We start from the raw sequence: 16,538 nt of genomic DNA, 5'->3' as shown, positions 1-16,538 counted from the left end.
ATGTTCGCTGATAAGCCTGGGGGTTATCAAAAGGCCCTCATAGCTGGGATATACAGTCTCCAGGCGATTGTCCATAGCTCCTTTGAGGTATGAGATTACCGAAACTGCCCAGATTGAACGCCCAGCCCCACCTACACTGGAGTAATAGGCAGACACAGTATCAGCCATTTGAAGGATCTTTGTTCACATTTTTAAATTCTAGAAATAGTCATGTTAATATCTATATATATATTTTATACAGAGAAGCATGTGTCCCTCACTTTGACAAAAGTTGGGAAATAAGTAAAGAATGTGAAAAAGTGGGAGGGGACAAGTGCTGAGAAATGCAGGAAGAATGTCCCAATGATTTTTCTCTCCTTCCTTATGGTTTGGCCTTCATTTCTCTGCTCCCATCAGCACACGGATGAAATGAGGAAACCAGTGTGTTAAGTGGCCTCCACCCTGTAATATATCCTCCTGTGCTATTGCATCAGGTTTTCAAACCAGCTGTGGTTTTATATAAATAGTTACCACTCCAATACCTTGATTGCTCACCCATTTTAAGGCAATGGACATGTGCTTTATACAAAGCAAGAAAATCTCAGGCTCTGTCACCTTCCTGTGCTGAGTTAGTGATCTCAGTGGTAAAGTTGCGATGATCCAGGGGTTAACTGGAGGAGGGTGGTGTCAACAGATCTCAAAGTTTGCAGAGGCTTAACATTTGTAATTGTTGTGAACTGGGAGGAGGATAGGGCAGACTTCAAGAGGAGGTAAGACTGGTTGGTGCAATGGGCAGGCAGGTGGCAGATGGCATTTAATCCACTTTGGAAAGGATAACAGAGACAGAGAGAGAAACAATATAGAGTTGCAAAAGGGATACAAGAGCAGAGGAACCTGGGGATCTGTGTACACAAGAGTTCGTAGAATCACAGAATCCCTACAGTGCAGAAGGAGACCATTCAGCCCATTGTGCCTGCACCGACAGCAATCCCACCCAGGCCCTGTCACAGTCAGTGCTGAGGGAGTGCTGCACTGTCAGAGGGTCAGTACTGAGGGAGTGCTGCACTGTCAGAGGGTCAGTACTGAGGGAGTGCTGCACTGTCAGAGGGTCAGTACTGAGGGAGTGCTGCACTGTCAGAGGGTCAGTACTGAGGGAGTGCTGCACTGTCAGAGGGTCAGTACTGAGGGAGTGCTGCACTGTCAGATGCCAATTCCTTCTCTATTCCCAGTTTGAACTTTCTACCAGTGACACTGTCAGCATGTTACTTTCTGGAACTTCCCATTGAAACCACTCCTTTCAGACTCTCCTTAAAATCTTTAATCTTGGACTAATCTTTGGGGCACCTTTTCTCACATGTCCTCATGTGTCACAGTCTCATTGTCTGAAATACCCCCACTATGGGACATTTCCTCTGTGCTGAAGATGCTTTGTAAATACTAGATGTTATTGCTGTAGTTGTTGGCAGCACGGTGGTTAACACTGCTGCCTCAGCACGAGAAACCCTGATTCAGTTCTAGCCTTGCATGTTCTCCCTGTGTCTGTGTGGATTTCCTGCAAGCGCTCCAGCTTCTGCCCACAGTCAAAAGATCGTAGAATCCCAAAGTACAGAGAGAGGCCCATCGACTCTGCATCAACCATTATCCCACCCAGGGCTTCTTTTCACAACCCTCAAGCACTCTGCCAACCACCCCCTCCCGACATTAGAATTCAATTTAGATGGCCAATCAACCTAACTCATATGTCTTTGGACTGTGAAAGGAAAGTGGAGCACCCGGAAGAAACACCCGCAGACATGGGGAGAATGTGCAGACTCCGCATAGACAGTGACCCAAGCCGGGAATCGAACCCAGGTCATTGATACTGCGAGGTAGTAGTGCTAACCACTGTCCACCATGCCGCCCAGGTAGAGGACAAGTTGAGAGAGCAATGAGTAAGGCACACACAAGAATCCTGAACTTTATAAACACATAGGGCTGGATTACTATTCCGAGGGTTAAGTATGAAAATGTCTTGATTTGTTAAACTCATCTTAGTAAAATGTGCTCCAAATGTCCAGCCCACCCAATTGTAGGGCACGCGGAGACACAGAATGGAGGCTGGGAGATGTTGGGGGAAAGGGGGAGGCGAGTGCCTATGCGAGCTGGTTAGAAGGCTGCCTCCGTTCTCAACACTCAGCTCCCAGTTGTTTCAGAAACTCTTAGCTTTTAATAATTAAAATACATTCAAAAAAAGCATTTTTTTCAAAATGCCCCAAGATGAAAATTAAACAATTATTCTTCCTCTGGCCCCTCACCCTCCATGCCAACTCATGATTCCCAGCTACCTCCCTAATGGCACATCTTACCCGCAATGTCATCTCCATAGCTACTTACTCAATATCCTTGCACAAAGCTCAGGAATGAAACAGAGTTGAAAGGAATTAAACATTGAACAACATAATATGCTCTCACCCTCACACATTTGATAAGGAAAAGCTTTCCATTCATAAACCTTATTCAAAGGTCTCAACAAGTGGTTCATCTCATGTAAAAGAACTTCTATTCAGATCCCACATCAAAAACTAATATAATATTCTCTTTAAATTGAGGTTGCAGAGATAGGGAGGGTTGTAGTGACTGAGGGAGGTGACAAAGATAAGGAGAGTTGTAGTGACTGGAGGAGGTGATAGAGAGGATTGTAGGGGTTGGAGGAGGTTACAGAAATAGGAGGATTGTCAGGGCTGGAAGAGGTTACTGAAGGTTGAGGAGGTCACAGAGACTGGGAGGGTTTTAGAGGCTGTAGAAGGTTGCAGAGATAAGGAAGGTTGGAGCTGGAGGAGGTTACGGAGATAAGGAGGGTTGCAAGGGTTGGGGGAGGTTACAGAGATAGGGAAAGTTGTTGGGGCAGGAGGAGATTATAGAGATCGGGAAGGTTGTTGAGGCTGGAGGAGATTATAGAGATGGGGAGGATTGTCGGGTCTGAAACTGGGGGGCTGTTTTTCCGCAAGAGTCGGCCAGCAGAGGGCACAAGGACAGAAAAGTAGAATCATGGAGCAGCGAGTGCAGGAGGCCAACATTCGAGCCAACAAATCTGTAGAGAACAATCCAATCTTTTCTCACATCCCTACAATCTTCTCTCCTTCACAGAATTTATCTAATTCAAGACATAACTGAACCTGAATTCTGTTTAGAATTTCAAAAGGAGAAAGGCTGGATTTCAGCATTGCAACATACTGCAAATTGTAATAAATGTGTTTAAGGGACGTTGGCTAACCATCTTATTGGCAAGGTTAAGATATAAGTCCAAAAAATAAGGAGAGCTACTTTAGATCTTTTACACATCAGACCATTGAAATAAATGCATTTTCACTCCAAGACGTCAGATCCCGCTTGTTAACTTGTCTCTCCTGTTTACAGAGTGAACCGCCTGCCAAAAGGCAGAGGGAAACAGCAGGCACTTCCAGTCAGATAAGTGAGCACCCTTGAGTCTTGTTTCAAACCAATTTATGCGGAAAAGCTCAAGTTATTTTCAATAAGCAAAGTGTGGGGAAGTGGGGGTGTTAGACTTCACTCCTCGGGGACCTAGCATCAAAATCCAGCACAGGACAGAGGTGATGAGGAGCTCCCATCTGTTTGGATAGGTTACTGTGAGAGTCCAATCTAGCTGTGAAGCTGAGGGAGTTTCCAATGTGAAAAGGCTTCCCTCCAGCCCACTGAAGTTCCTTCACCTCATGGCAAAGCTAGCAACTATGTGAGGTCTTTTTCTTGCCTGACCTGCAGATCAGCCTACTTGTTTGTCACCTTTTGTGTAAAACAGTGACTTTTGGTACTTACCTTTTGCTTGGGCTTATAATGAGATGAAGGAGCAGTGCTCCAAAAGCTTGTGCTACCAAATAAACCTGTTGGACTTTAACCTGGTGTTTGAGACTTCTTACTGTGTTTACCCCAGTCCAACACTGGCATTTCCACATTGCTTATAATGAGAGCACAGAAACAGAGAATATAGAAATACTCAGCAGGTCTGGTTCAATCTGTGGCGAGGGAAGCAGAGTTAATGGCGGAGGGGTGGGGGTGGGGGGGATTTTCTGCCCACCCCCCTCACAGTGTGTTTCACAGTGGCGGAGGCAGCCTGCCATTAGCTGGTGGTGGGATGGGATGGTCTGGTCTGGTCCCACTGCTGTCAATGGGTTTTTCTGTGTTCACATTCCCTGTTGCCGGGAAAAGAGGATGGGTGTTCATAATCGGTGGGACTGGAAAATTCCAGGCATTTTGTGACCCTTACTGCTGAAAGAGCAGAAGATGCCACCAAAGGTACCCCCCCGCCCCCCCGCTCCCTTGCAGGCGGTCCTTGGCAGCATGACTAGCAAGCAACACAAATGGCCATTGGCTTCAGCAGGAATGGAAGACCTCAGCGCCACCAGTAAACCCAGTATGGGTGAAAATACTAGCCAATGTTCCAGGTTGGAACACTGAGGAATGGCGAACGCTAACTCTGTTTTTATGTAAGGGCTTGTACGTGATGGCAGTGTTAAACTTCACAGGAGATTCCTCCTGCTGCACTTACTGAGGTACCAGTTTCTGAGCTAACTGGAGAGGCTTGAGAGTCAGCCGCAGGACCTCAGGTTATTTATTGTTAATCAGAGATAACAGTTTGTTTTGCCCAGACCACCGCACTAACCCGTGCTCTTTGAAATGGTTTCTGAACAGATCCCAAACACAAGAAGGCGAAGGTGTCCAGTGTGAAAACTGCTCGATGGAAACCACTACCCCAGAGTACCAGAGACTACATCGCTGCAGCGGTCGACATCGCTCTGTAGTATGTACCCATCAGTTACCAGTGTGTTCAGTTAACTGGGGGTCTCTTGATGCTTAATGCAGGCAATATCAGAGCTGGGCTTACTGATCAGGCTGGGGCTCTTTTCTCCTCAAAAGATTATGATGGGGATGGTGACCCGATCGAGGTCTTTAAAATTCTGAAAGTATTTGCTGGAGTAGATGGAGTGAAGATGTTTTCATGCTCTGGGAAGGACTAGAACTCAGTGTCATCAATATAGGGTAGTCACTAAAAAATCCAATGGGGAATTCAGGAGCAAGTTATTTACCCAGAGAGTGGCGAGGATGTGAAATTCATTCCCATAGGGAGTGGTTGAGGTGAATAGTGTGGATGCATTTAAAGGGATGATGGATAAGCAGTCAAAGGAGAAAGGAATAGAAGATGTTGCTCGGTGAAAGGAGGATGGGGAAGGGTGTGAAGGGAACTGGGAGGAGATTGGTGTGGTGTACAGGCCAGTTGTGTCACACGGTTTGTTACTGCCCTGTCTACTGGATGTAATGGAACAGTTTCCTCTTCAGACACACGTTGGTAATTTCTAGCTATGATTCCCATAGCGAGCTGGGCGGGAAAATTCCATTCCCAGTATCAACATGAAGCACTCCCAGCTGAGGCAGATCTGGAAGCAAAGTAAAGATGCCTCTGTTCCTGCCTCACCACACAATAGCAATCATGCTATGGTGTGTCCTAAATGCAAAGTACAGCTCTCCCTCCCTCCACTGCCCCAACATACAATCCCAGGTCATGGGAACAGTGATGTTAGTGGACCAGAACCAAGTGGCAGTTTGAGAATTGATGTTCAGGTTTAGGAAGCTTCGATGATAAATGGAAAGTGGCCAGCCATAGTGGTGACCATGAAGGCTTTCACAGAGTCCTAACAAACAGAAGGAGGCCATTCAGCGTCACATCTATTCTAGCACCCTGAAGGAGTAATTCACCCAGTGTCATTCCCCTGCATTCTCTCCATCACGCTGCACATTTTTCCTTTTCAGTTAATGATCCAATTCCCTTCTGCTTCCTCGATTGAATTTGCCTCTACCAACTCTCAGGCAGCGCATTCCAGATCCTAACACTCTCTGCATGAACAGGATTTTCCTCATGTTTAGTCTGTCACTCTGGTCCTCAATCTTTACACCAATGGGAACAGTTTCTCTCCTGTCACTGTACCCAGGTTCCCTGTGATTTTGAATATCACTATCAAATCTCCTCTCAACCTTACCCCGCTCCTGCAAGGGAAATAGTTGAAATTTCTTCAGTCTTTCTTTGAAACGAAGTTCCTCATCCCTGCTCCAATTCTCGTGTATCTTTTCTACGCTGTCTCTCATGCCTTCACATCCTTCCTGAAGTGTGATGCTCAGAACTGGCCTCCAGTTGAGGCTGAACTAGTGTTTTCTCAAAGTTTAACAACTTCCTTAATTTGATGTATTATTGTCACTTCTCAGTCTTTTGGTTAAGATCAAGTGCGGATCAAGTGCTGTGCTTGGTTGAAGCCATTAGGTTCCATTTCAGCTTCATTTTGAAACAATTTTTAAAAGCGGCACCTGGGCCTTTGGCTAAAATGCAAATGAGATCAAGCCTTGAAGGAGGAGCTATGCCTCCTCCAATCAGTTTGGATCATGTAGATCAAGCCTAAGACAGGAGGTGAGAGCCCTGTCTTGTTAGCTTGGACCGGGAATGTCCCAATTTGTTGAGACTCTGAATTGGACTTGATTGGATTGAATTGGAATAAAAACGAAACAAAAAATTATTGTCACATGTATTAGTTCATATACAGTGAAAAGTATTGTTTCTTGTGCACTGTACGGACAAAGCATACCATTCATAGAGAAGGAAAAAGGATGCTGAACGTAATGTTATAGTGATAACTAGGGTGTAGAGAAAGATCATCTAAAGGGAAGTCGTGTCTGACAAATTTACTGGAGTTCTATGAGGATGTGTCTAGGGCGGTGGATAGAGGAGAGCCAGTGGATGTGGTCTTTCTAGATTTTCAGAAGGCGTTTGACAAAGTGCCTCACAAGAGGTTATTGTAGAAGGTCAGGGGGCATGGAGTTGGGGGTAGGGTGTTAGCGTGGATAGAGGACTGGTTGTCAAATAGGAGGCAGAGAGTGGGGGTCAATGGGTGCTATTCGGATTGGCGGATGGTGACTAGTGGAGTGCCCCAGGGGTAGGTGCTGGGGCCTCAGCTATTTACCATTTATATAGATGATCTGGAGGAGGGAACCGAGTGTAGGGTGTTGAAATTTGCTGATGACACCAAGATTGGTGGAAAGGCAAATTGTGCGGAGGGTGGTGAGAATCTACAGAAGGATCTAGATAGGCTGGGCGAATGGGCCAGGAAATGGCAAATGGAATTTAATGTTGGCAAGTGCGAGGTGGTCCACTTTGGTAGGAATAATGGTAGGAAGGATTATTACTTACGTGGCGAAAAACTGCAGCAGGCGACGGTGCAGAGGGACCTCGGGGTCCTTGTGCATGAGTCGCAAAAACCCAGCTTGCAGGTGCAGCAGGTGGTCAGGAAGGCGAATGGGATGCTGGCCTTCATCGCGAGGGGGATTGAATATAAAAGTAGGGAGGTCTTGCCGCGGCTGTATAGGGCATTGGTGAGGCCGCAGCTGGAGTACTGTGCGCAGTTTTGGGCGCCGTACTTACGCAAGGATATTTTGGCCTTGGAGGGAGTGCAGAGGAGGTTTACTAGGCTGATGCCGGAGTTCAGGGGGTTGAGCTATGAGGAGAGGCTGAATAAATTAGGCTTGTACTCGTTAGAGTTTAGAAGAATGAGGGGAGATCTCATTGAGACGTATAAGATGATGAATGGGATGGATAGGATAGAGGTGGAGAGACTCTTCCCGCTCAGAAAGGATAGTAGGACTAGGGGGCACAGCCTCAAGATAAAGGGGGGGCGGTTTAGAACGGAGTTGAGGAGGAACTTTTTCACTCAAAGGGTGGTGAATCTCTGGAATTCTCTGCCCGTTGAAGTGGTGGAGGCTACCTCGCTAAATATTTTTAAGACGCGGGTTGATGGGTTTTTGGTAAGAGAGGGGATTAAGGGTTATGGGGAGAGGGCGGGAATGTGGAACTGAGCCACGACAGATCAGCCATGATCTTATTGAATGGCGGGGCAGGCTCGAGGGGCTAGTTGGCCTACTCCTGCTCCTATTTCTTATGTTCTTAATGCAAGGTAGGTCCATTCAAAAGTCTGATAGCAGCAGGGAATAAGCAATTCTTGAGCTGGTTGGTACAGTTCTAGTCAGTTGGTACGTGTCCTCTATGTCCTATTAATAAAGTCCACAAAGCTCTCAACTTTAACTGTTCTCTCCCCTCTCTGCCTGGCTAATTTATACACATATAATCCCAGATTTCTCTGCTCTTGCACCCTCTTTAGAATTTCACTTCTTTAGTATTGCTCCACATTTGTTCTACCAAAACAAATCATTTCATACTTCTCTGCATCAGGTTTCATCTGCTACTTGTCTGCCATTGCACTAACATTTCGAAGTTCCTCACTGCCCTCCTTTCCAAGTTTTATATTGTCTTTTAAACTGCTCGTTGTGTACCAAGGTCTGTATCTTGAATAAATATCAGGAAGAGCAAGCGTCCCAACACCAAGCCTTGGGGAATTCCACTACAAATATTCCTCCAGTTCAAAAAATATCCACTGACCATTGCTCGCTGTGTCCTGGCACTAAGCCAATTTTGTAGTGATGTTGCTGCTATCGTTTTTATTCCAACAGTTCTAAATCTGTTGTATGGCATTGTATCAAATGCCTTTTGGAACCACATCAACACCATCTCATTGACCACCCGCCCCCGCTCTGTGACCGCATCAAAGATTTCAAACAAGAAGATGCAGATTTCAGCTGATGGTTAAAAAAAAAGAAGGGAACATGAGTGAAAAAATATGGGGCGGGATTCTCTGGATCCAGACCTGTGTTTCCCGTTGGCATGAGGAGGCACCAGCAGTGGGATTCTCTGGTCCCAACATTGCCAATGGAATTCCTACGTCTGGGGGATATCTGCCTCGGGACCGGAGAATCCTGCCAGCGTGGATGGCTGAAGATCATGGCCATGATCTGGAAGGCCTGTCTGACAGAACAGTGGAAGCCAATCCAATAACTTTCAAAAGAGGAATCGGATCGATACTTTTTAGGGAGGAGTGGAACTAATTGGAAAGCACCTTCAAAGGGCATGTACAAACACTACGAGTTGATCAACCTCCTCCTGCCACTTTCTTTATCCTTACAGGGGAATGTGGGCATCACCGGCTGGAGCAGCATTTCTAGATCATCTATAATTGCCCTTAAACTGAGTGGCTCACTCGGTCATTTCAGAGGGCAGTTAAGAGTCAACCACATTGCTGTGGTTCTGGAGTCACATGTAGGCCAGACCAGGTAAGAATAGTAGATTTCCTTCCCTAAAGGACATTGGTGAACCAGATGGGTTTTTCCAACAATCAACAATGGTTTCATGATCACCGTTACTGAGACTTTATATTCCAGATTCATTCATTGAATTTAAATCCCACCAATTGCCATGGTGGGATTTGAACCTGTTTCCCCCTGTTTTCTCCCTGGGCCTCAGGGTTATAAGTCCAGTGATATTATCAGTGCACCATTACACTGTATCATTCTATAATTGTGTGAGATGGTTAGATTATTGTAGAAACACGGCACAGTGGTTAACACTGCTGCTTCACAGCTCCAGGGACCTGGGTTCGATTCCCAGCTCGGGTCACTGTCTGTGTGGAGTTTGCATATTCTCCTCGTGTCTGTGTGGGTTTCCTCCCACAGTCCAAAGATGTGCAGGTTAGGTTGATTGGCCATGCTAAAATTTCCCCTTAGTGTCCTGAGATGTGTAAGTTAGAGGAATTAGCGGATAAAATATGTAGGGATATGGGAGTAGGGCCTGGGTGGGATAGTGGTCAGTGCAGACTCAATGGACCGAAGGCCTCTTTCTGCACTGTAGTGTTCTACGATTCTATAACTGATTCATAAATGTAAAAGCAAATTACTGCGGAAGCTGGAATCTGAAACAAAAACAGAAAATTCTGGAAAATCTCAGCAGGTCTGACAGTATCTGTGGAGAGAGAACTGAGACAATGTTTCAAGTCTGGGCATACAGACCAAAGCATTAGCTCTGTTTTCTCTCCACAGATGCTGTCAGACCTGCTGAGATTTTCCAGCATTTTCTGTTTTGTTGCTGATTCACTAATGTCTCTTTACAGAGGGGAGTCTGCTGTTCTTACTGGGCCTGTTGGTGATCATTCTTCCTTGCCCACTGAAATGGGCAAGGAATCACTTGGTTCTCAAATCGTTGCATCCGAGGGCCATGTCAGACTAGGCAGTGAGATTTTGGAGGGGATGGCGGAGAGTGCGGTGGGTGGCGGGGTGATAGGGAATCCAGCTTTTTAAAAAAGTAGATGGGAACTGATATCGGACATTTTAATCAAAAACAATAACGATGGTGATTAAATTGGGCAAAGTGTGAAGGGAGCTTTAAGCTGGCATGGGTGCGTTTGCTGCTGACAGCATTCCAAGCATAACAAGCGTCAGGGCTGCCGCAAGAGTATTTACCACAGGCAAATGTTCAGCCCAAGTGCCCTACTGACACCCAATCCCAGCTGTCTGACCCCCCCACCCTCCTTAGAACCATGGAGCCATAGAAAAGGTACAGCATGGAATGAGGCCATTCAGCCCATCATGACTACACTGGCCCAAGCAGAAAGAAAAAATACACTAGCTGCCCATTCAAATATTACCTTCGAGCACCCAAACCATAGCCTTGCCTTCATATTGGGAACTTGAACTCCCTGCTGTGTGAATACACACAAACACTGCATACGCCCTGTATTAAAGCCATTGATAGAAGCAATGCAAGAATATTCACACTTAACCTTAAAAATAAATTACTAATGTAATCAGAAGGGACAGGATCGCAATCCCTCCATTCAGGCCCATCCCAATCCCTCCCCCCACCAACTCAGGCCCATCCCAATCCCTCCTCCCCCCCCCCCCCCCCCCCCCCCAGGCCCATACCAATTCCCCCTCCCCCCCCCTCCCCACTCAGGCCCATCCCAATTCCCCCTCCCCACTCAGGCCCATACCAATTCCCCCTCCCCCCCCCTCCCCACTCAGGCCCATCCCAATTCCCCCTCCCCACTCAGGCCCATACCAATTTCCCCCCCCCTACTCAGGCCCATCCCAATCCCTCCCCCCACCAACTCAGGCCCATCCCAATTCCCCCTCCCCCCCCCTCCCCACTCAGGCCCATACCAATTCCCGCCCCCCCCCCACTCGGGCCCATCCCAATTCCTCAGCTCAGACCTATTGCAGTCAGATCAGAATTAAATGTGCTCATTCACATCTGATCCCCCAATGAAACTGAAATCCCAACAATCTCATTACAATTTGCCATATTCCCAGTCAATTGGAGTATCCTGGCATTTATTTTGGTTTAAGGAGATTTGATTGGGTGATGCTATGCAGGATGTGACATCACTGCGTTCCTTATGATGATGGGAGCTGAAGTTTCTCTCCTTTGGGTTCCTGATGGAAAATTATGGGATTGATTCATTTAAAGTGCACTGTTTAAGTTCCCATCTTTTATTTTAAAACTGGATCCCAGAACACCTCCCTTACCCCAAATCTTGCCACCTAGGCTAGCACCTTGTTGGTCACAGATGTTTGGGAAGTGTTGATTTGCGAGCATTAATGCAAAATTGTGTTGAGGAGCAGAAGCATTAAGGTTTACCTTAATAGATGGCAAGATAAAGATACAATCCTGCAGATGCTGGAATCTGAAACACAAAATGCTGAAAAATCTCAGCAGGTCTGTTGGCATCTGTGGAGAGAGAATAGAGCCAACGTTTCGAGACTGGATGATCCTTCATCACAACTGATCCGTGAGTTTCTCCAGCATTTTGTGTTTTTCTACCAACACTTAAGTCACTTGAAATGACATCAGAGAAAGCTAAAATGATAAATTTTAAAAAGAAAAATGATAAACACACAAAGCAGCTGGGTTCTTTTCTAAGGGAACAGAATTGAAAAGCAGAAAAGCCACTTGTGAGTTACTGTCAGCCATTCTGGTCTCCATATTATCAAAAGAAGAAGCACTGGGGACTGAGAGAATTTACCAATCCAGCAATACTGAACAAGCTGGATAGAGAGGTTTAAAATGATGCAAGGTTTTGATAGATCTGCTAGTGGAAACACAACTAGGGCCCATCAAATCTGGAATTCTCTGGGGAATGATAAGAATGTGGAACTGGCTGCCAGGGAGTGGCTGGGGTGAATAGCATAGATGCTTTTAAAGTGAAGCTGGATAAACACAAGGGAGAAAAGGAGATGTTGATGAAGTGAGTTGGAGAGGGGGGAGGGAGGAGGCAAAAACAGAGCAGATGGGCTGAGTGATCTGTTTTTATGTGGTAAATTCTTTGTAACCCCTTGCAACACTCACCCATATGTGTACAACCCTCTGTGGCAAAGGCACACTGAGAAATGTTAGTGTCATTGCAACTGTCTGTGTACCAGCATGCACCAGTCCTGCAGTGTGATCCAATTTCTCAGTGGAAAAGACTCATTAGTGGTCCATCCAGACAACGTCAACCTTCTGATGTGCGACTTTTATTCAGAAAATGAGTCCAGCGTCCCTTTCTTAACTAACTTTTGGCTGAGGCAGCTGGTGAGGCCAATGCCATTACCAGTTGTGAAGGGCTGAGGAAGTGATTTCTCTAGTGATACGTGGCTCCCCAAACATTTCTATTTTCTACCTGCAGCCTCCTGCCACTGAGCCAGTAGTGGTAACAGGTCGGCTCATGTGGAATGGTGGCCGAGTAACGTCAGACCCTGCTCTCAGTGCTTGGGGGAGCAGCTCACAGCCCCATTGCTTACGGTGGAGCGGTCAGTATTCTAAACACTGCATTGGACTTTTCTCTTTCTCTCTCTCTCTCTCTCTCTCTCATTCTACTGAATAGAGGAAGTTTTGAACCATGTGCTTTGATTACCCGCAGCAATTCTTTGCCACAGAAGGGTTTCAAGAAGGAAGACAGCCAGGAGCATCTGAGCCAATTAAGACAAAGGTAATTGTGGTGCTGTGAAGATTGTGTGTGCAGTGTACAGATATGTGAGGTTTATAACATGAATAGCTAGTCTTGCAGCAGCAATACATTTTGAGGTGTGAGAGCCGCAGCAGGTATTGAGTAGGAGTCGCACCATTTTAAAGACTATTTCAAAATCCATCAGTAATGATTGAGCAAGAGCTCAAGTCCAAAGCCCAGTGCTATTCAGCTGGAAGTATCAATATGCTGTGAGGAGACACCCAACTTCTTGATCTCAATGTCACTGAGTCTTAGCCTTTGGCTTAGTTCAAAACTGGATGAGGCTCAGGGGTTCAGTGAAAGATTTCACTACCAAGCTCAGGGTAACCATTCAGTGCAATGCTGAGGGAGTGCCTCACTGTCGTAGGGTCAGTACTGAGGTAGCACCGCAATGAGCAAAGAACAAAGAAAATTACAGCACAGGAACTCACCATTCGGCCTTCCAAGCCTGCACCGACCAGGCTGCCTGACTGAACTAAAACTCTCTGCCCTTCCAGATACCATATCCCTCTGTTCCCACTGTATTCATATATTTATCCAGGTGCCCCTTAACCATCACTATCATATCTGCTTCCGCTACTTCCCCCGGTAATGAGTTCCAGGCAGCCAACACCCTCTGTTTAAAAAACTTAAGTTTTTTAAGGTATTTTTTACACTGTCAGGACAGTCAGTGCCGAGGGAGCGCCGCACTGTCAGAGGGTCAGTGCCGAGGGAGCGCCGCACTGTCAGAGGGTCAGTGCCGAGGGAGCGCCGCACTGTCAGAGGGTCAGTGCCGAGGGAGCGCCGCACTGTCAGAGGGTCAGTGCCGAGGGAGCGCCGCACTGTCAGAGGGTCAGTGCCGAGGGAGCGCCGCACTGTCAGAGGGTCAGTGCCGAGGGAGCGCCGCACTGTCAGAGGGTCAGTGCCGAGGGAGCGCCGCACTGTCAGAGGGTCAGTGCCGAGGGAGTGCCGCACTGTCAGAGGGTCAGTGCCGAGGGAGCGCCGCACTGTCAAAGGGTCAGGAGGAGGCCATTTAGCCTGCTGAGCCTGTTACACAGGAACAGGAGGAAGCCATTCAGCCCCTTCTCCAGTCTATTATGCCAGGACAAGAGGAAGCCATTCAGCCCCCTTGAGGAGACCATGGAGATCATGGCTGATCTTTGAACTCACTCTGCCAACCCACCTTCACCCCATAGCCCTTGACATCTTTGGATAACAAAATGAAATCTGTCTCAAATTTAAACTTTACGATTGAACAAACATCAAATGCCAGTTGCGGAAGAGAATTTCAAATTTCTACCACCCACTGTGAATAGAAATGTTTGCTAACTTGTGTCCACTCATCCTAGAATCCCCAACCAGGGGAAATAGTTTATCCCTCTCGATCCTATCTGCTCCCCTTCATTTCTTAAAAACCTTGAGCAAGTCACCCCTTTACCTTATGAATTCCTGAGAATACAAACGCTGATTTGTGTAATCTCTCCTTTTATGTTTTGAGTCAGAGATAACCCATTCCCTTCCAGGCTAATATATATTCCCTTTGGTTAGGTGTCCAGAACTCTACGCAGATGCAGTCTAAGCAGCGGTTTACACAGCTGAGGCATGATTTGTAATATGCAGACAGGGCTGCAATACCCTCTGAGGCTCCTTCCTGCCATGAAGGTGGCCACCTCCTGAGGACAGTTCCAAACCAGTGTCTGAGTCCGTAGTGAAACCCTCAGGGTTCGGGGCATTATCACACGCGCCCAGTAACGTTGCTGCCTCCTTTGTTTCTAGGTTTCTGGATCGATGTTCTTCTATCCAAGCCCCTGTGAGCAAACTGAAAGATTTAAAAAACATCAAGAAGTCTTGTGCATTCCAGGAAGAACACCTGCAAGAGGATGAGGCATCCCTGCAAATGCTGCAGGTATTTCAATCCTGCACAACATGCCCTAGTCATTAAATGGGGGAATGGGACTGAGAAACACATCAGCCATGATCGAATGGCAGAGCAGATGCATTGGGCCAAATGGCCTAATACTGCTCTGATATCTTACAGTCAGTAAACGGGCGATGGGTCTCCATCTCCATATTTTACAGAAGGAGGCCACTTCACCCATCATGTTGTCAAGAGCTCTCAACTTCAGTCCTTTCCAAGTCCTGCACATTTTCCCCTCTCCAACTCTTCTTTTGAAAGGAATTATTGAATCTGCACCCACCGCCCTTTCAGGCAGTGTTCCACAACTGCACATAGAGCTAGGAACAGGGGCCTGCCATTTGGTCCCTCAAACTTGCTCTGACACTCAATAAGATCAAGGCTGATCTGATTGCGGGCTCAAACTCCACTTGCCTTCCTGTTTTCCATAACCATTACCAATCAAAAAGCTATCCAACTCAGCCTTGAATAAATTCAGCTACCCAGCTCTCTGAGGAAGGGAATTCCAAAGATTTACCACCCTCTGACAGGAGAAATTCCTCTCCATCTCTGTCTTAAATGGGAGACCCCAACTGTGCCCCCTACTTCTTCACTCTCCCACAAGAGGAAACATCCTTTCGGCATCCAACCTGTCATTCCCCTCAGGATTTAATGTATTTGTTCCACATCACAAAACAAATTCTCCTCATCACCCCCTCTCATGCTTTCATCACTTACTTAAATCAGTGTCCTCTGGTTACTGACCTTCACGCCAGTGAGAACTCTTTGCTCTACTGTTTTAAACGTCTCTGTTAACTCTGGATGGCGTGCAACAATGCAGTTAGGCAGTTTGACAAGACATTGCACAAGGCCATAGCAACTCGGTTATATATCCAATTGGTTTCTTGGTTTGAGTTCTGCAAAAGTAACATGGCAGGTGAACAAAGAGGCCAGAGCTTGGGACTGCAACCTTTCAGGCAGAAACTTCATCTAAAGAGTACCATTATGCCCAGACTTTTAATCGTGTCAACCTTAGCTCAGTCAGTAATACTATTTCTTCCTCGTTTATACAGTGAAAAGTATTGTTTCTTGCGCACTATACAGACAAAGCATTCTTTTCGTAGAATACGTAGGGGAGAAGGAAGTAAAAGAGTGCAGAATGTAATGTTACAGTCATAGCTATGGTGTAGAGAAAGATCAACTTAATGTGAGGTAGGTCCATTCAAAAGTCTGATGGTAGCAGGGAAGAAGCTGTTCTTGAGTCGGTTAGTTAATAACCTCAGATTTTTGTATCTTTTTCCTGACGGAAGAAGGTGGAAGACAGAATGTCCGGGGTGCATGGAGTCCTTAATTATGTTGGCTGATTTTCCAAGGCTGCGGGAAGTGCAGACAGAGTCAATGGATGGGAGGCTGGTTTGCGTGATGGATTGGACTATGTTCACGACCCTTTGTAGTTTCTTGTGGTCTTGGTCTGAGCAGGAGTCGAACTAAGCTGTGATGTATCTGGAAAGGATGCCTTCTCGGGTGTAATGTAAAAAAGTGAGTTATGTGGTTGAGATCCCACAGCAGAAATTTGAGTCTCATAATCCAGACTGACACTTGTGTGCAGCGCCCTGCTGACGGAAGCCTTAAATTCAATCAATAAATCTGGAATATAAAAGTAATCTCAGTCACGATGACCATCAAAACAATCATCAATTGTTATAAAAATCTGTCTGCTTCACTAATGCCCCTTTCGAGAAAGAAATCTGCCGTCCTTACCTGCTCTGGCCTACATGTGA

The 16,538-nt window shown here is 46.4% G+C and overlaps 1 protein-coding gene across 1 annotated transcript in view; it reads left to right on the top strand.

Moving 5' to 3' along the window:
• The window catches only part of cenpq (centromere protein Q), a 67,392-nt gene that overhangs the window by 27,687 nt on the left and 23,167 nt on the right, over positions 1–16,538 (top strand). The window contains exons 3-6 of the mRNA XM_080201853.1: positions 3,376–3,430; positions 4,666–4,774; positions 12,798–12,866; positions 14,640–14,769. Coding sequence (XP_080057979.1) covers positions 3,376–3,430; positions 4,666–4,774; positions 12,798–12,866; positions 14,640–14,769 — 363 coding nt within the window. The remainder of the gene's footprint in view (positions 1–3,375; positions 3,431–4,665; positions 4,775–12,797; positions 12,867–14,639; positions 14,770–16,538) is intronic.

Source organism: Carcharhinus amblyrhynchos, chromosome 13, assembly GCF_965287045.1.
Source record: "Carcharhinus amblyrhynchos chromosome 13, sCarAmb.v2.hapA, whole genome shotgun sequence".
NCBI lineage: Eukaryota > Metazoa > Chordata > Chondrichthyes > Carcharhiniformes > Carcharhinidae > Carcharhinus > Carcharhinus amblyrhynchos.
The sequence above is the reverse complement of the archived record's forward strand: the minus strand, read 5'-3'. Positions and strand labels throughout refer to the sequence as shown.